The 20,806-nt window shown below is 41.4% G+C and overlaps 1 protein-coding gene across 1 annotated transcript in view; it reads left to right on the forward strand.

The window, feature by feature from the left end:
- The first annotated feature begins 542 nt into the window (after positions 1–542).
- cdh12a (cadherin 12, type 2a (N-cadherin 2)) overlaps positions 543–20,806 on the forward strand; it is a 34,304-nt gene continuing 14,040 nt past the window's right edge. Inside the window, exons 1-6 of the mRNA XM_021613322.2 lie at positions 543–707; positions 11,516–11,938; positions 15,102–15,396; positions 19,192–19,311; positions 19,946–20,113; positions 20,508–20,695. Of these exons, the coding sequence (XP_021468997.2) occupies positions 11,696–11,938; positions 15,102–15,396; positions 19,192–19,311; positions 19,946–20,113; positions 20,508–20,695 (1,014 nt within the window). The 5' untranslated portion in view covers positions 543–707; positions 11,516–11,695. The remainder of the gene's footprint in view (positions 708–11,515; positions 11,939–15,101; positions 15,397–19,191; positions 19,312–19,945; positions 20,114–20,507; positions 20,696–20,806) is intronic.

The following is a 20,806-nucleotide window of genomic DNA, read 5'->3' on the forward strand; positions in this document are numbered from 1 at the left end:
AATAAAAAATTAAACCCTATGAAACAACAATTGTATCAGTAATTGCATTAGCAATAAATCATGGTGAAGCTCTTTACAATCAAAGTCTCAGGGCACAAGTAAACTCCTCAGATGACCACATCAGAGCACATCACTGGTTCCTCCCCTCTACTTAGCCAGGAATTTAGAGGTGGGAGGAGGATTCCAGACCAGCATGGGGACCTTAAGGGATCGAGACTCTCTTGACACCCACCTCAAATATATTCACAACACGGCACAGGAGCCCATCAGAGTGCTGGGCTTGCAACTTGGCTTTACGCTATGTGCACTGCTGAGCACTCCTGCATACAATACTACTACATACAGCTTATACTCTATCTCTCCTTTTTCATCTCTCCTCCGCACTCGCCTGCTGAGAGAAGAGTGAGAACAAAGTGTATTGGAGAACCTTGGAAAGAGAGGGAGAATGAAAGAGAGAGGGAAGGAGAGAGGGGTAGAGTGAAAAAGAGAGACTGAAAAAGAGAGGGAGAAAAGAGAGGTTGAGGGAAAGAGAGAGAGCAGGACAGAGAGAGTGGGAGAGATAGAGACAGAGAGAAAATGTGTTTGAAGGGCTGTAAGTCTGAGTGTGTTCTTCGCTCGCAAGGGAGTTTCATCGCTTTTACCATCAGATGTGTGGATTAATTTGGTCTAACCCCACCAGCCTGGGAGCCTGACGAGAGACAGTTAAGGTTTGTTTCACTGTTAAGGTCCTTAGTTGTTTTGTTTGTTTTGTGAGGATGAAATGCTACAATTACATGACAGAGATGTGGAGTAGTTATACCCACTGGGTTAATTTCGCTGTTTCATTAAAATAATAATTGAACTGAATATTTTATCTTTACAAAGATAAGATAGATAACGAAAAGACAGTAAAGTGTGACAGTAACGAAATAAGAAATGACTGGTACAGTAGCAAACCAAATCTGTCTATATCACCACCCGAAAACATCCTACTAACATGACTCCAAACTCGATTAAGCCCCCATGGAGTATGCCGACATGGATTAAAAGATTGTTTTTATTGCATTTGAAGTGATAACATGCAGCAAGTAGCCCAGTCGGTCGTCTTTTGCTCAGTGATCTGCACTGGATGATATTGATGCAAGTGGTGCAGGTATTCAAATTCCATATAAAGAATTGCAAGGAATTCCATATAAAGCTCTGTGTCTAGGTAAACACAAATACATGCAAGGAAGACTACGGCCTCAGTTTTCTTTCCTTTGGCTTGCTGTTTTTATCTTTCCTTTCTAAATCCTGGTGAAGGCACCGTGTGCCCAAGTGCTGCTTTTTGCATTCACTGCTGGTTTTTGCCTTCTGCATTAATAAAATATGAGAGTAGGCTACAATAGAATGTGTGACTCTCCACTTTCTTTAAAATCACTTAAAAACAAAACATGATTTTATTGCAAAGGCCGGGTTTTAGCACAGATATTGCTGACACGTGGTTTGTGCATTTATCTTTTACTTGCCTCAGCTCTACACATACAGTCAGGGCCGGCCCTAGCCTTTTGGGATGCCCTAAGCTAATTTGGCTGGGGGATCCCCCCACTTTTTAGTTGACCCCATCTTTGCGGCGAAGAGAAAAAAAATGTCCTGCAATTCTACACATCATGCCATGGTGATACAGAACATTTAGTTTTAAAGCAGATTTTCTGCAATTCTACACATTTGTGATTGGCCTCCTTGATCCGATCTTATGTAGAAACATAATTGTATTTTTTACATTGGATAAATGTAGAGACTCGGAGCTAGTATGGTATATCATACACGGCAGTTGAGGAACACTGGGAAAGTAATTCTGCTTTGAAACTTGTAACTCCACTTTTGAAAAAATAGCCCTTGATTGTTTTGGGACACTTACTGGAGAGTTCTTCATTGTCTTCGTCGCCATTCAACATAGTAGCCCCACCCATCTCTTTAAGGATTCACATGTGAGGCCATGTGCTAAACAGTGAGTATGGAAGTGTACAACCAAAGTTCATGACTAAAGGCTGGTTTATATGACTTCCACATGTCTGTATAGAGTGGTTGCAGTGACAACCTTTATTTAACTAGGCAAGTCAGTTAAGAACAAATTCTTATTTTCAATGACAGCCTAGGAACAGTGGGTTGCTCAGGGGTAGAACATCAGATTCTTACCTTGTCAGCTTGGGATTTGATCTTGCAAACTTTCAGTTAGTACTCCAACACTCTAACCACTAGGCTACCCTGCAGCCCCAGTATAACCACAAAAACGACAGGCTGCATGACATCAGCACACTGGGGGTCCAAAATAGCATAACTGGTGAATTTTAACACCAATAAATCCATCTGTTTCGAAAGGAATTTAGTATATGTCAGTCTAGCAAACCAGGCAACTAAATGCAACTTTTTAGATAATGTTTTTGGTTCACTTCTAGCTTGTTGGAAGGTGTAAACGGTTCAGTGAAATGGTTACTTGCATAATGGGGTCTTTTGTTTAGACAATTAACCATAATCTGACCCTTCTTTGGACACTGTGTTAACAAACCTCCAAACAAGCTTCAATGCCATACAACACTCCTTCCGTGGCCTCCAACTGCTCTTAAACACTAGTAAAACGAAATGCATGCTCCTCAACCGATCCCTGCCCGACTAGCATCACTACTCTGGATGGCTCTACCTTAAAATATGTGGACAACTAGAAATACCTAGGTGTCTGGCTAGACTATAAACTTTCCTTCCAGACTCATATTAAGCATCTCCAATCCAAAATTAAATCTAGAATCGGCTTCCTATTTCGCAACAAAGCCTCCTTCACTCATGTTGCCAAACATACCCTCGTTAAACTGACTATCCTACCGATCCTTGACTTTGGCGATGTCATTCACAAAATAGCCTCCAACACTCTACTCAGCAAACTGGATGCAGTCTATCACAGTGCCATCCATTTTGTCACCAAAGCCTCATATACTACCCACCACTGCGACCTGTAAATAAATCAAATCAAATCAAATTTTATTTGTCACATACACATGGTTAGCAGATGTTAATGCGAGTGTAGCGAAATGCTTGTGCTTCTAGTTCCGACAATGCAGTAATAACCAACAAGTAATCTAGCTAACAATTCCAAAACTACTACCTTATAGACACAAGTGTAAGGGGATAAAGAATATGTACATAAAGATATATGAATGACTGATGGTACAGAGCGGCATAGGCAAGATACAGTAGATGGTATTGAGTGCAGTATATACATAGGAGATGAGTATGTAAACAAAGTGGCATAGTTAAAGTGGCTAGTGATTCATGTATTACATAAAGATGCAGTAGATGATAGAGAGTACAGTGTATGCTCTCGTTGGCTGGCATTCGCTTCATATTCGTCGTCAGACCTACTGTTTCCAGGTCATCCATAAGTCTTTGCTAGGTAAAGCTCCACCTTATCTCAGCTCACTGTTCACCATAACAACACCCAACCGTAGCACACACTCCAGGAGGTATATCTCACTGGTCATCCCCAAAGCCAACACCTACTTTAGCCGCCTTTCCTTCCAGTTCTCTGCTGCCAATGACTGGAACGAATTGCAAAAATCACTGAAGTTGGAGACTTATATCTCCCTCACTAACTTTAAGCATCAGCTATCTGAGCAGCTCACCAATCGCTGCAGCTGTACACAGCCCATCTGTAAATAGCCCATACAACTACCTACCTCATCCCCATATTATTTTAATGTACTTTTTTTGTTATTTTTCACACCAGAATTTGCACATCATCATCTACACATCTATCACTCCAGTGTTAAACTGCTAAATTGTAATTACTTCGCTACTATGGCCTATTTATTGCCTTACCTTCCTAATCTTACTCCATTTGCACACACTGTATATAGATTTTTCTCTTGTTATTCACTGTACTTTTGTTCATCCCATGTGTAACTCTGTGTTGTTGTTCTTTTGTCTCACTGCTTTGCTTAATCTTGACCAGGTCACAGTTGTAAATGAGAACTTGTTCTCAACTGGCCTACCGGGTTAAATAAAGTTGAAGTAATTTATTTTTCTGACATAATTAGAAAGATATAATATCTGAAAATGTAGCTAGCTAGACTCTCTTACCCTTATACATGGACATATCCCTCTCTGTCACGGATGCCATGGTTGCCCTTAGTTTGAAGTTGTAATCCAGTTTTATACAACAGCCTTCTGTGTTCTCTTTTCAACTCCCTCCACATTTGCAATCAAACACCCGCATTTTCTCCATCTCCTTAGCTATCATACTCTGCTCACACCAGGCATTCCACTGATTTCAAAACTCGGTCCTCCGGAAAGTGGAGAGCCACTTGTACAGCTCTTCGTGATATCTTTTAAAAAATCCGCTTTAGAAAGGATTACCTACACATAGTAAGCAACTCATCTCTCGGCATGTCCAGCTCTTCCATTATCTAAGCCAATCATGGCTAGCAGGAAGGTTCCTGGCTTTTTCCGTGGCTTAACCAACTAGGCTCGTAATTTAACAATTTTATTCATATTTACAGATGGCATACAAGTTTGTTTTTAAGGCACATGAAAGTTCACATGTTCCAGAAGGCATTTCTGCCCCAAAATGCATTTTGATATAAAAATATGCCTCTCATGTGAAGTAGTGATGCATGGCATATGCCTAGTTTCCTAAAACAAGTCACATTTTGTGATGGGGCAGATTTTTCTTTGCAGTTTTAAAACTAATTTCATGCAATTATACTCATTTTGCCATGGGGTGGAGATACATTTTTGCGGTTTAAAAGAACATTTCCTGCAATTCTACACATTTTGCCGTGATTATACAATATCTGGGTGAGGGTGACTAACAAAATCAATGGGGGCCCCCTGTGCATGTGTCCTGCGTGCCCTGTCGGTAAATTGGCCAGGATTACTGCAATGTTTAGATAGCTGGCAAGACTAATTTACCTATCAATCCAAAAAATGGTCTAATTGAGTGACTATCAGTGACCTACATAACAAGAAGAAAACTGTTGATGCACTACTAAATTTCCAAATTGCACCTTGTGTATTGTAATATGTATACTGTATATATATTATAACTGGTAAGTTGAGACTGAGTTCCCTTGGTGGGGGGCCCCTTAGTGGCCACTTATTTTGCTTATTGGCACGGCCGGCCCTGCATACAGTATGTAATGCAGTAAGTTGACTAACAACATTAAATAAGTTGGTCAACCCATAAAGATAATTGGCCATATTCGTTGAAAACTTCAAATTCCAAATTCAAATTATAAACTGTGATTTAGCATTAAAACTGTCGGCAGTGGAGAGCCCAGTGATAAATTGTGTTAATATATTCCAAACCAGAATTCCTAAATTCTTCTCCAACTGGGGCAGCAGAGCTGGTTTGACGTCATGGGATGATTGATGACGTTTGTGTTTGGGTGGATTTGCAAATGTTTCAGGGAGAGTGTGTGGTGTGTGTGAGAGAGAGTGATAATTATGTAGAAACATACAGTACAGATTGTTTAATGGTCCATAAGGGCATCTCAGACCATCCTTTCTTGGTGCTCCCGAGTTACTCTGCGATCTAAGGCAATGCATCTCAGTTCTAGAGTGGTTAGTACAGACCTTGGTTCAATTCCAAGCTGTATCAAAACCAGCCGTGATTGGGAGTCCCATAGGGCCCAGCGTTGTCTGGGTTAGGGTTTGGCCGCTGTAGGCTGTCATTGTAAATAAGAATTTGTTCTTAACTGACCTGCCTAGTTAAATATAGGTTAAATTAAATAAAATGAAATAAAAAAATTCTAGCCTCTGGTGATGTTTGTGCCTTTGGCCATGACTTTAGAGATATAATAATTATCTGAGGATAAATCATTACCGTACAGTATACAGGCCAGAGGGTCATATGTATGTGTTGATGCGTTAATGCCAACACTGTTCCTAGGCTTTGCTGGTTCATATTGGGTTCTATTTTATATGAAAAACAGACTCTTATGTAACACAATTTCAGTCGAACACAATACCATTTCCTTTGTCTCTGAATATTGATCCAGCAACAAAAATATTTTATGCTTTGCAATGGTCTACGTCCTTGTATGCCTTGTTCTTCGTTTCTATCTAAAAGTCGTGACACATCTCTCAATATAGAGATGGGGTGCACATGCAAAGAATACAAGTTTGTTATTGCTTGCTGTGGTCTTTTACATTTGAATTCAACATAGTACAGCCATCACAGAAGTTTCTGCTACTACCTTTCTCAAGGGATGCTGTTGAACATCTCACAACATATCTCTCAACCCAAAGGATACTACTGGTGGATTAGGGATGGCTGTCTTTTAGGAATGTGTATCTAACACTTTCAAGACGATTCGGTACTTATATACACAAAACAAAAATATTAACACAACATGCAAAAATGTCAAAGATTTTACTGAGTTACAGTTTATATAATTAAATCAATCATTTGAAATGAATTCATTAGGCCCAAATCTATGGATTTCACATGACTGGGAATGCATATATGAATCTGTTGGTCACAGATACCTTAAAAAAAGGTAGGGGTGTGGATCGGAAAACCAGTCAGTATCTGGTGTGACGACCATTTGCCTCATGCAGCACGACACTGGAACACGCTGTCGTACACGTTGATCCAGAGCATCCCAAACATACTCAATGGGTGACATGTCACAGTGAGTATGCAGGTCATGAAAGAACTGGGACATTTTCAGCTTCCAGGAATTGTGTTCAGATTCTTGCGACATGGGGCCATGCATTATCATGCTGAAACATGAGGAGATGGCAGGGGATGAATGGCACGACAATGGGCCTCAGGATCTCATCATGGTGTCTCTGTGAATTCAAACTACAATCAATAAATGCAATTGTGTTTGTTGTCCTTAACCTATGCCTGTCCATACCATAACCCCCTGCCAGCATGGGCTTCTCTGTTCACAACTTTGAAATCAGCAAGGACAAAGAGCATGCCTGATGAGCTTCCCTGAGACTGTTTCTGACAGTTTGCGCAGACATTCTTCGGTTGTGCATACCCACAGTTTCATCAATTGTCTGGGTGGCTGGTCTCAGACGATCCCGAAGGTGAAGAAGTCATATTTGTAGGTCCTGGTTGCGCGTGGTCTACAGTTGTGAGGCCGGTTGGACGTACTGCCAAATTCTCTAAAATTATAATGGAGGCTTATGATAGAGAAATTAACATTAAATTCTCTGGCAACAGCTCTTGTGGATATTCCTGCAGTCAGTATGTCAATTGCACATTCCCTCAACTTGAGACATCTGTGGCATTGAGTTGTGTGACAAAACTGCACATTTTAGAGTGGCATTTTATTGTCCCGGCACAAGGTGCACCTGTGTAATGATCATGCTGTTGAATCAGCTTCTGGATATGGCACTCCTGTCAGGTGGATGGATTATCTTGGCAAAGGAGAAATGCTCACTGACAGGGATGTAAACACATTTGAGCACAACATTTGGGAGAAATAATATTTTTGTGCTTATGGAACATTTATGGGATCTTTTATTTCAGCTCACGAGACCAACATTTTTATATTTTCATTCAGGATAGATAGAGTGCATTCGGGAAGTATTCAGGCCGCTTCCATTTTTCCACATTTTGTTATTCTAAAATGTATAAATTATTTGTATTTTTATCACTATACACACAATATCCCATGATGACAAAGCAAAAACAGGTTTTTAGAAATGTTTGCAAATTTATAAAAATAATAAAAAATGGAAATACCTTATTTACGTAAGTATTCAGACCCTTTGCTATGAAACTCGAAATTGAGCTCAGGTGTATGCTGTTTCCATTAATCATCCTTGAGATGTTCCTTCAACTTGATTGGAGTCCACCTGTGGTAAATTCAACTGATTGGACATGATATGGAAGGCACACACCTGACTATATAAGGTCCCACAGATGACAGAGTATGTCAGAGCAAAAACCAAGCGTTGAGGTTGAAGGAATTATCCGTAGAGCTCTGAGACAGGATTGTATGAGGCACAGATCTGAGAAAGGGTATCAAAACAGCATTGAAAGTCCCCAAGAACACAATGACCTCCGTCATTCTTAAATGTAAGACGTTTGGAACCCCCAAGACTCTTCCTAGAGCTGGCCACCAGGCCAAACTGAGCAATCGGAGAGAAGGGCCTTGGTCAGGGAGGTGATCAAGGATCTGATTGTCACTCTGACAGAGCTCCAGAGTTCCTCTGTGGAGATGGGAGAAACTTCCAGAAGGACAACCATCTCTGTGGCACTCCACCAATCAGGCCTGTATGGTAAAGTGGCCGGACGAAAGCCACTCCTGAGTAAAAGGCACATGACAGCCAGTTTGAAGTTTGCCAAAAGGCACCTAAAGAACTCTCAGACCATGTGAAACAAGATTCTTTGGTCTGATAAAACCAAGATAGAACTATTTGGGTTGAATGCCAAACGTCACGTCTGGAGGAAACCTGGCATCATCCCTATGGTGAACCATTCTGGTAGCAGCATCATGCTGTGGGGATGTTTTTCAGTGGCACGGACTAGGAGACTAGTCAGGATCGAGGGAAAGATGAACGGAGCAAAGTACACAGAGATCCTTCACAAAAACCTGCTCCAGAGCACTCAGGACCTCAGACTGGGTTGAAGGTTCACCTTCCAACAGAACATCGACCCTAAGCACACAACCAAGACAGTGCAGGTGTGGCTTCGGGACAAGTCTCTGAATGTCCTTGAGTGGCCCAGCCAGAGCCTGGACTTGAAACCGATCGAACATCTCTGGAGAAACCTGAAAATAGCTGTACAGCGACAATCTCCATCCAACCTGACAGAGCTTGAGAGGATCTGCAGAGAAGAATGGGAGAAACTCCCCAAATATAGGTGTGCCAAGCTTGTAGCGTCATACCCAAGAGGACTCTAGGCTGTAATTGCAACCAAAGACGCTTCAACAAAGTACTGAGTAAAGGGTCTGATTATTTATGTAAATTTGATATTTCAGTTTTACATTTTTAATACATCTGCAAAAATTTCTAAAAACCTGTTCTTGCTTTGTCATTATGGGGTATTGTGTGTAGATTGATGAGGGGGACAAAAACGATGTAATCCATTTTAGAATAAGGCTGTAACGTAAGGAAATGTGGTTTGAATACTTTTCGAATGTACTGTACATACAGGAACAATACGATACAGGAACGATAAGTTTCAGATTGAAATTATTCGGTGCTATTCAGTTTCATTAGAGGAACGCATTGATGTGATTCAATAACATTTGTTGATTAAGATTTATTTCCCATGTGAATCCAAATCTGCTGCTGATGGAGCTCATGAGCTGCGGCTATGAGATGGATCGGCCTGAGCTAAATGTGTGTGTGTGACCTAATGTCTATGGTGTATGTAGTCACCTGAGCCCAGCTAAGGGAGAATAGTGGGCCTCTACCACCCCACTATCAGATCAGGTGGCTCTCTGTTAAGTCACATGTTTGTGCAGTAAGGGGGTTGGTTGAGCCCTCCTTTGCCAGTATCAGTGCCATGCAGGCTCCCACTACACACACGCACACACACACACACACACACACACACACACACACACACACACACACACACACACACACGTCTGTTCTCATTAGGCCTTCTGCTCTGGAGGCAGAAACTACGGAAGACATCTCACATCAACTGTAAAATAACAGTGATGACTTATGATGGCCTACTCATTAAGTCAAACAGTACTTTATAGGACACAACACTATAATTTGTGTCAAAAAGTCATATGGATGCAGGTACTATAATCAACAAGATCATCCAACACGTCATCAGTCAGATGTTGTCATCATTCAGTGACCACTCAATCTCAGAAAGTGGGATATGGAATAGCCGTGTGTGGCACGATACAAGGACATTTTGTACAATCTCGGGACTTGCCTTCCAGACAGATAAGAACAGCGGGGGTTTAGCCTCCAGAGAATACATGGATGCACAATAACCTGTTAACCAAGGAATATAGCCTACCATCGCACAATGAAGGAGAGAAACTACTGTAAATTTGTATAAACCCAAAGCTAAAAATAAACAGGTCTGTTGAAGCAGATTTGAAGGGGGGAGGGATAGAAGTAAAGAGGGATGAGGGGTGGGATCAGTGGAAGTTGGCCTACAGCTGTCATTCAGTGCTACGCATACAGACGCTGCACTGTTAACAACTAACATTAGTATAGAAGAGGTGGACTGTTTAAGGAAGTTTTGACTGGTTCAGAATGCCACCATGGCACGTCGATAAGGCAGATGAAACGAAGAGATGAAGCAAGGATCCAAATAGTGGGGTTTATTGCACACACCGACACAGGAGCACTTGGAGAACAGTTGCAGTATAACGTTGAGGTTTACTAGGGAAATACAAGAGGGGGATACAAACACATTTTAACATACAAGCATGACTGACAAGTGCAAAATGGATAACTGAAATGCATCTCAAATGCTGGATTGACAGGAAATGGTACTAATTTGCATGCAGAATATACACTAACTTTAACAAGGATCTTGATATGAACATGTATACATATTATTCAATAATGAAAGGTCTTCACTTGTCAGTCACTCACAAAATGGAAAGGAAAACATAAGTTGGCCGCCCCATGCATTTACCAACAGGAATAAGGAAGCCTGGAGGGTGCTAATGAACAGAGTGGAGAGGCAAGGAAGGGGCATGGCCAGAGGTTAAGGGTGAGGACATAAGCCTTAGCAACAACTAGTGTGTAATGTCTTTGAAGGGGACTACAAAGTATCCCCTTCAAGTCAAAAGGTGACAGGAATTCTAGTTAATTATGCAATATGTAAACTATTCTCTAATCTCCAGTATGCAGTTGTTGTTAGAAATGCAGGAATGTCACATACTTTCTGCAAAGTTAATTAGAAAGTCAAAACCCTGACAGAGAACCTGGATCCTTGACATCTAGCTCTGGCACTGCCTCCTCCAGTTTCCTCCAGTCACTTCAAGTAAAATCAATGTTTGGACCAATATCCTGGACACTGGCACAATATATTGTATCTTTCATGCTCCCTTACAGTGATTTTTCTGGACGTGGAGTCTTGTCATTTTTGCTCATCTCCCTTTCCTCTGTGTGTGTGACTTTGTTTGATGTCTGCTCCTGCTCCACTAACTTCACATAGCCTGACTCGCAGAATTAAATGCACGCCAGAGGACCAATTTGCTCATGTTTCATTTTTCCGGAATCATTATCCGTAAAATCCCTCCGGTAAGATACTGTCAAGGTTGACTAGACGAACATAGAAAGTGCATTTTGACCTCAAAATGAGTAGATATAATCAGAGCAGAGTTTGTTAATAATGATGATGAGTTACTGATGTGCCAGTTATAAGATTGGGACTGTATGAAGTACTGCTGTTTATTTCAATGCAGTACTTTGTATGTAACCTCGTCCCCAGGCTATATTGCTACCACATATAGACAGGTTCAATTGGCTGGTGGATGAGATTATTTTTCATGTTGTCTTGTAACTACTTTAACTGCATTGTAAAGTAAGCCCATGTCTTCCCTCTTTCCACCAGGAGACCTAGGTAATGAGGACTAGTTGAGTGAGATGCCAAACATCCTGGAGACCAATCTACCCATGTCACCACAACATCCTCCCGTCCCTTTCTTCATTGGATCTGCAACCCAGCTTCTATTGTCTCACTGACAGTCTCTCATTGGAATTCAACAGAGATACTCCACTGCCCAGATTGCCAATGATTACAAGGAACGGTCTGCTGTTGGTCTTTTGGTTTCTCTTGGACAAAGGTTTCCTGGCTCCCCTCCACGCTCCACCCCAAAGCAGGATGGGAAGAGAGCAACACCTGAGGGGTGTGGAAGGACTGGGACTGAGGAGACATGTGGCGTCAGGGGTTCAGAGGGTGAAGAGAGGATGGGTGTGGAACCAGTTCTTTGTACTGGAGGAATATATGGGATCGGAACCACAATATGTTGGAAAGGTAAGGCCACCATCATTTTAAAGCATTCATTCAGACTTATCTATATGAACTTTCCCACAGTAGGTTGGAAAAAAAAGGCAACATAAGTTCAAGGTTATGGTTCTCTAAGACTAATCCATGTAAACCTCTGTCTTTATTCTTGTGATGACAGTTTGAGGTCAGAAATCAAACTGAGGAGTTTGAAGGCTTGTGCCTCTGTTCGTTAAGACTTAAAGAATATAGGAATACAAGCAGCACGACACGAATCACATCTAATTGCTTGAGCTGCTTGATCGCCTCTGACTGCGATTTTGCAATTTTCTCAGCATCGGCTCTAATTATCCACACACAGAGGAAGTGAAAGGGATTTTTGGGCAGTTCCAAATCAAATTTTAAGAGGCATTAAGAACCATTCTGGAATCTGGCACTTCCAGCTCAAATGAAATAATGGCTTAGATTGACTTGTCAGCTGCTGATGCCAAGGACATCTACCACCGCCTTTCTCAGCACGCACAGTCCCGCTGGATGTGTTTCTGTTGGCTGAGAAAGGAAGGATGGGATAGTCGCATCCACACATTGTCAAACAGATGCTACAATTACTGAGTGATTCACTCCTCACAGTGGGTGCATCCCCCAAATGGAATGTAACCAGTGTCTGAATGTAACCAGTGTCTGTGTTGAGAATGAGGATGGCAGAAGTCGTAACCGACCAGCCCTGAGACCACTGATTAATCTGTTGCTGGTTAATAGGGGACAGTGTGAAGGATCAGGACCTTGATTATCACTGTGAGCTGCATGTTTGGAAAAGGGAACCAAAACCAAATCTGGCTTGAAAACCATCTGACTGCCAGTTCATGAATCCCCCTCCAGCTAGAGAGCGCTGTCTAATGGTTTCTGTTACTCTATTTAGAAAACATACAGAGGCATATTACAGTATAACATGGTAACTTGCACCTGGAGACTTTCCTCAGCCATTGAATTGGTTATTGTTTCTATATCGCCTTTGTAAAGAGATTTAGCATGACAACACTATGATTTATAAACAGATACAAATGAGTCTTCACAACTTTGAATTTACCAACAGGTAAGGTCCGCAGCCTTCCTGGCTAAAACAGGAGATAAAGCATTTTCTACCATTAATAGCACACCTTTGTGTGAGCATTTTGAAGACAGAAAATGACTGCACCACTGATCCACTTTGCCGAAAGCTCCTCTGCTGGGTTTGTTCCCATGTATTATGCAACTGTAGAGGCAGACACAGACAAAGCTGACCAGCTAAGAGTGAAAGACCTAAATTTAAACACCAGCTTGCCTTGTGCCCCTGGATCTGACATTCAGCAAGCCTTATGGGGAAAACAGCTATATGCAACTGTACTCTTTACAATTAAAAAGTCTGCTACTGGGCCCCATACTAAGCAAATGCCATCTGCAAGGAAGACTGAGCTAGTGGGCTTGTCTGGTCTGAGCTAAAACACACTAAGCTTCTCTCTAGTCTAAATCACTGTGTTAAATTGTTTGTGGTACGGCTGATCATTTAAGCATTCTTGTTGGGTCTCTCAAGGATAGACACTCCTCAGTTTAAACTACAACATGTAACTTAGGTTATCATATTATTTTGCATTGCATGTTTGCAGTTACAAAGTCGAAAACCAGTATATGTATAGCCACTAGCCCATGACTATGTAATGCAGAGAAATGCTGCATCAGATAATAAACAGATTATAATTTTCTTCAATCATGAAAAAGGCTCACCTCTCAAACCTTGGTCAAGGATATATCGACCCCTTGCCAAATATTCCTTATTGGTGAATAACCTTTTACAATGAGACGTTATTCACTTACAGGGGAACCAGTAGGATAAATTATCAGACAGACCACAAGTTGTATCATAACATATGGATTCAGCTAAATATCAACACCTCATTCTTTTCTATATCTGCCTGATGCCGACAGATACCCCCATCCCAACACTGCTTTGTACTCAGGAAACAAGCGATTCCTCTACATTATAGCACTGGGTGGATACTGTTAAATATTCTATTAATGTTTATTTCCTCCCGATTTATTTTAATCCAGACATTGCTCCTGTGGAGGTTTCATTCGATTTTATTGGTGTACCACAAATTCCATTAATATCTGATTCACTTTAAAACTCATTATATCCGAACCCACTGTCAAGAGTAAAATCGTGTTCTGCCTGCTGAATGAGGTACATCAGACGGTGAGGGAATGGCCATAAAACAATGTAATGAGTGAACGTGTCTTGAGATTCAGCCCTCTGATTTAATTACATTCAATTCACTGACTTTCTAAATAAACCATTAATCTCATGGATAGAAAGGGTTTTATTGTCCCCTGCATACTGAAACTGAATGGACAATCTGTGTCCCAAATGGCATCCTATTCACTATATAGTGCACTACTTTTGACCAGAACCCTATAGGCCCTGGTCAAAAGTAGTCCACTACTATAAGGGTAGGGGTCGGCAACAGGCAGAAACAGGCGTGGCCCCCCAAAGTTTTTAGTAAAAAATCACAAGGAATTGAGAAAATAAATGTATTTAGGAAAGTATTCCCAATAATAAAGAAATAGACATACGTGATCGTATCTCAACGTAATCAAGGTATGAAATTATTCTTATTTTCAAATACAATCTTTTTTTGTGCTTAGTTGTGGTCAATTTGCAATGTGCAAATTATTATAATTATGGTCCAGCCCCATGACCAAAAATCGTCCCGTGGCTGAATTTAGTTGCCAACCCCTGACATAGGGAATAGATTGGGACTCATCCCATTTTATCTTTATTGTTGTGGCTCATGGATTATCTACTATGTAAAACTTAAGCCTTGCCATCCACCCTAAGTAATAAATCCCTTTATGGGATAACCAAGCCACAGGTCAACTAAAGGATGTCTTCATTGACTCGGGGACTGTGCTCTGCCATTATATGTATCTATCAAGGGCACAACATGTCCTCAGCATTTCCATATGGTCAGTGACGGTTGGAAGGAAGGAATGAGGAGGAGGAAATAGACACAGCTCAGCAACAAAACTCTGTCCCCTTGTCATCCGTCAAACAAGCTATTGTATGCACTTACGCTCAAGTCACATAAAGATCTAGGCCAAGTACATGTGTATTCCTACTTTGATTCACTGACAAATACAACATGTTTTCTCTATGCAGCTTCACACTGACCTGGACAGGGGCGACAGCGACGTGAAGTACACTCTATCAGGAGAAGGAGTCGGAACCATCTTCACCATAGACCAGACGACAGGTGACATCCATGCCTTGATGGGTTTGGACCGAGAGGTGAAATCTTACTACACGTTACGAGCCCAGGCTGTGGACATGAACACAGGCAGGCCTCTGGAGCCTGAGTCTGAATTCATCATAAAAATTCAAGACGTCAATGACAATGAACCAAAGTTCTTGGACGGCCCATACACAGCCAGTGTCCCAGAGATGTCACCAGGGGGTAAGAAAGGCACCTGTAATGTACTTTTTGGCTTATACAAATCCATATGGAGTAAAGCTATGATGACAATTGGACATTAAGCTACACTAGAGTATCTGAAGGGAATCCTGTAGGAATACAGGCCTAGTTCTACTGTCTATGAATTTTACCTTCATAGAATCATATGATTGAGATCTGACTCCAATTGAAATGATAGGCAAAGGTTGTTGTTGTTTGGTTTCATTTCAAGTCATGGCAGTCAGGTGGCATTGGTGTTTTTGTGTTGGAATGTTTCTGCAGTCGAAAGGAATAAAGTCCATTATTTTCTACAAAAAACACACATTGAAAGCAGGTGACATTCATTCACAGTTTATTGTGGTGGACTGGACTCAACAAATGTTGCTAGTCTCAAACAAACCGTGCCATTTTTGTAAACGTTTGCAACGCGCACTGATCACCATGAGCAGTGGTAGAAACCTAAAGATTGCTAACAATTCGGCCTAAAGCCAAACATTTTCAGTCTTTATATGATACATTACATGTCCATGTTTAAGTGGTACAAAATAATTAAGTGGTACAAAACACTGAATTGATATTAAATCAAAGTTAAAGCAGTTAGTTCTACTACCTCTTTTGAGCACAGGTGGGATACCATGGATACGGTATCCATATTAAGTCCCAATAAGAGTTGAGTCAGTCTCAGTAGAAGTTGAGTCAGTCTCAGTAAGGATTTGAGTCTTTCCAACTTGCCTATCTTCATTTCCTAAATCCCTTTCCTTATTTCCTTTCCTAGATTCCTTTGCTCCTTTCCTAAACCCATTCCTTCTTTAATTTACTAGCTCTCTTTTCTCCTTTCCTTTCCTAGATTTGTTTCCCCCTTTTCCAGCTTCCTTACGTATTTTCCTTTCCTAACTCCTTTCCTCCTATAGGTTCTACGCTTCTTTGCCTCCTTTCCTAGATTCCTTTCCTAGCATCCATTCCTAGTATAATTTCCTAAAAAGGTTTCCTTAATTCATTTCCTTGCCTGTATCCTTGTTTCCTTTCCTATCTTTCTTTCCTATTTTCCTTTCCGAGCTCTTTTTCTTCCTTCCTAGAAAAAGGAGCTAGTAAAGGAGGAAAGGAAGCTATGAAAGGATAGGAGGAAGCGGAGCTATAAAATCAAAGGATGGGAGGAAAGGAAGCTAGAACAGGAGGAAAAGAAAAGGAGCAGGGAAACCAAAGGAGGAGAGGAAAGCAAGGCAAGGTTTCAAGGAAATTAAACTAGGAAATGAGGAAAGAAAGATAGGAAAAGGCAGAAAGGAAGCTAGGATAGGAGGAAAGGACATTTTGTTAATAAAGTAGGAGGAAAGGATTATGCAAAGTGAGTGCACATGTGGTATGTGGTAAGGATTCACCAGTGCCAGTAGATGTTAATAGTATTGCCTTTAATGAGAGGCCAGTTTTTTGGTGACAGGACAGTTTTAGTGATAACCAATGGAGTCATACTGACACATTATCAGTAACCACAGGCAAGGTGGTAGCATGATCATCATATATTTATTACTCTCCTTATGCTCTAAAGAAATGTACGTACATGTAACCTGTGTCACTGTGCTGCTACCGGCTTCTCTTTTGCCACTGTCCCTGTCCCCTTACTGGGCTCAAATAAGTGGTCCTCTGATTGCAAACAAACATGACCGCCCACCTGATAAACAGACCAGGGGTGCATTCAGCAGGATGCAATGTTTTGGTTCAGATATAAATATGCTATGTAGAACAAACACCCTTCTCTGACATGTAGAAAAAGGAATCACTTTGTCTCTACTCGTGGCATATCCACAATGTTCAGCAATGTTTGGCTACTGAAAGAGGCTTTATTTAGCATTGGCAGCGCCATTAAGGACTGAAACTATTTTTAAATAATCAACTGGATGGGACTTCCTATGGGTTAAGGAAGGATCCCATGATTCCATCCAGGTCATCGGGAGGGATCAGCCAATTAATTATACTTGTGAGCAAACATTCCATAACTGCAGGTGGCAATAAATCCCAAACCTTGGCTTTATACCTGTTCAAACAACACACTCCAGGGGGAAGTATGCTCTGTTACAGTTTGTTTCCCTACTCAGAAGTAATAGAAGAAGAAAATTGACCACTTCAAAATGAAGATGGCCTCAATGGCGCTGTCCGTGCTCTCACAGACGCCATGATGATACAGATACAATGATGCAATGTCTATGATGCCATGTCCTAAGTCTATGCTGAAATGACTGACATTCGCGCAACTGTGGCCACAAATACTCACCCACGCTCTAGGATGCACACACAGTAGAGCACACATGAGCGGTCAGTGAAGGAACAGGAGGTTGCTGAGGGGAGCACGCCTCTTAATAATGTCCGGAACGGCGCAAATGGAAACCATGTATTTGATGTATTTGATACCATGCCACTAATTCCACTCCAGTTATTACCACAAGCCTGTTCTCCCCAATTAAAGTGCCACCAACCTCCTGTGGTGAAAGCGCAGAAACACAAACAAAAGAAACAAGGATATGAATATTAAATAAGAAAACCTCTACCTCGTGCTTCGCACTAAAGACCTAGTCTTTATATTAGTTATGCCTGCTTAATATGCATCCTGTACTTTATTCAATAATTTTGTTGGTGACATAACTTCTCCCATCTATTTGTCTGATAAATACAATTTCGTAAAGTTATATTAACAATTAGGTTTTAAAACCATAATCTCTTCATTCTCATGAAGTCTAAACTCCATGTAGAGGAAGCTTCAGATTCAGCCTTTATCAAAAAAGTTCAGCCAAGTTGTCAATATCTTGTTTTGAATTATATTAGATATCCTATAGCAGGGGTACTATTTGAGAAGGTCCGGTCACATACACTTCCTAGTATCAGGTATGAAGGTAAGACCTAGATGCAGACAATGTCGAATTAACCACGGTTTACTATTCCAACAGGGGCAGGAAATAGACAGGTCAAGGCAGGCAGGGGTCAGTAACCAGAGGTGGGGCAACAGTACAGGACAGCAGGCAGGCTCAGGGTCAGGGTAGGCAGAGGTCAATAATCCAGAGGTGGGGCAAAAGTACAGGTTTGGCAGGCAGGCTCAGGGTCAGGGTCAGGGGTAGACAGTGTGGTCAGGCAGGCGGGCACAGAGTCAGGACAAGCAAGGGTCAAAACCAGGAAGGTGAAAAAAAGAGAGACTGGGAAAAGCAGGAGCTGAGACACAAAAACGCTGGTTGATTTGACAAACAAGACGAACTGGCAACAGACAAACAGAGAACACAGGTATAAATACACAGGGGATAATGGAGAATCTGGGCGACACCTGGAGAGGGGTGGGGACAATCACAAAGAGAGGTGAAACAGATCAGGATGTGATACCTACTGCAGGTGGCAAAGGTCTGGATGCATAAGGTAATTTATCGGCGCAGTAACAAACCCCCACTTCGCAACCCATGCGACCCTAAACTGTTCACACCTCTTTTTTTTGTTTTAAAGCTAATTTCCCACAATTCTAAACATTTTGCATGTGGCAGAGCATTTTTTCCCCCCACTGTTTAAACGTTTTTAGGGGGGGGGGGGACATGCGGTCCGTATTGACCCCGTTCATGATCTGATCCGCGGTCCACCAGTTCAGTATGGAGGTCCTATGGCCTATGTAGGTTACATTGCATGCCAGAATTTGTCAATTATATCATTACATTTTTAATGATGAATTCAAAATAATCATGTACTATTCTTAAGACGTAATGCTCGAAGTGATGAAAATAACACTATTTATTAACAATTTCCTACCTTTTGTCTCTGTATGATGGACAGGTACTTTTGTTATGCAGGTGACTGCCACAGATGCTGACGACCCCTCCTATGGGAATAGTGCACGGATCGTCTACAGTATCCTACATGGACAGCCTTACTTTTCAGTCGACTCCAAAACTGGTGAGATCACAACATAGTTGAAATCAAGGCACATCCACAATGTCAAATAGAGAGATTTGAAAACCAAAGCATTAAATGTGTAACCGGCCTTTACAATGGCAAAATGTATAGCTGTACCACTGCAATATGTGATTATTGTAAATACTTTGAGATTATATTGCAGCTGAAGTTGGACTGAGAGTATAGGGGAACACATTGAATCAGGATTACTCGTTGTCGGTGGCAACGACCCTTTAGTACCCGAACCATGAGACTCACTCCTGATCAAACGCTATTCACACAGGTAGAAGCACTATTAGGTCAGATTAGTATTTGCACAGTGTCAAAGATCTCCCTTTGCTACACATCTGTGAAGGATGTCATAATTCTCCCAAATGAATGCATGAGTCAAAATCCACCTCTTCTCTCTTCCTTCGACAAACATCAAAGAGGATACAGTCTCTTATAATCACAACTCATCTCTCTTTCTCCCCCTCACTACTCTTTACTCTTGCTTGCCTCTCTCTCTCACACACACACACACACACACACACACGCGCACACACACACACACACACACACACACACACACACACACACACACACACACACACACACACACATATTCTCTGTTGGTTTTTGTGACCTTGAACAGGGGTTATTAGAACTGCGTTGCCTAACATGGACCGTGAAGTGAAGGAGCTTTACCAGGTCCTTATTCAGGCAAAGGATATGGGCGGTCAGCTGGGAGGACTAGCCGGAACCACCACCATCAACATCACCCTCAGCGACGTCAACGACAACCCACCCAGGTTTTCAAAAAGTGTGCCAAATTGCATTTTAATGACTATGGTTTTGTTTGCTATTACCCAATGCATTTAACAATATTGTGGGCACTGAAAGGGAATCTTTCTGCACAAACGGGATCTCATCATATCTCTAGGCAACTAGATGTTACTTTAATAATTAACTAGTGTTAGTGTTAATCAATTATAATGAGGTAATTCATATTTGTATGAGCTGTTTATATATAATCAATGGTTTAGCAACACCAGTGAAGTGATACTTGTATAAATAGGCTTCACATGATTAAAAGAGGTTAAAGTGAGTCTCTGGCCCTTACATAAAACTAGAGACTTGAGACTTGACTCATACAAGAAGCAGCCAATAACATATTTTATATTTCTACATTTGAATCTATTCTTACTGTACGGCAGGTATATTCCACCTCAGGATCCCAGAGTCTTCGTTAGTGGGCTCAGCAGTGGGGAAGATCAGAGCTCATGACCTGGACTCTGAGAAGAATGCAGAGGTGGAATATTCTATCGTTCCTGGAGATGAAGGACACGTGTTTAACATCACCTCCAACGGGCACAGTCAAGAGGGAATCATAGTCCTAAGTGAGGTAGGAATTAACAACCCTTCACCAATCACTTTATTTTACTTGAACCCTTTTACTCTATGTTGAGGAAAGGTCCACAAATGATCTCCATCGCGCTTTGTTTTGGGCCAGTTT

This window comes from Oncorhynchus mykiss, chromosome 8 (genome assembly GCF_013265735.2).
Source record: "Oncorhynchus mykiss isolate Arlee chromosome 8, USDA_OmykA_1.1, whole genome shotgun sequence".
Taxonomy (NCBI): domain Eukaryota; kingdom Metazoa; phylum Chordata; class Actinopteri; order Salmoniformes; family Salmonidae; genus Oncorhynchus; species Oncorhynchus mykiss.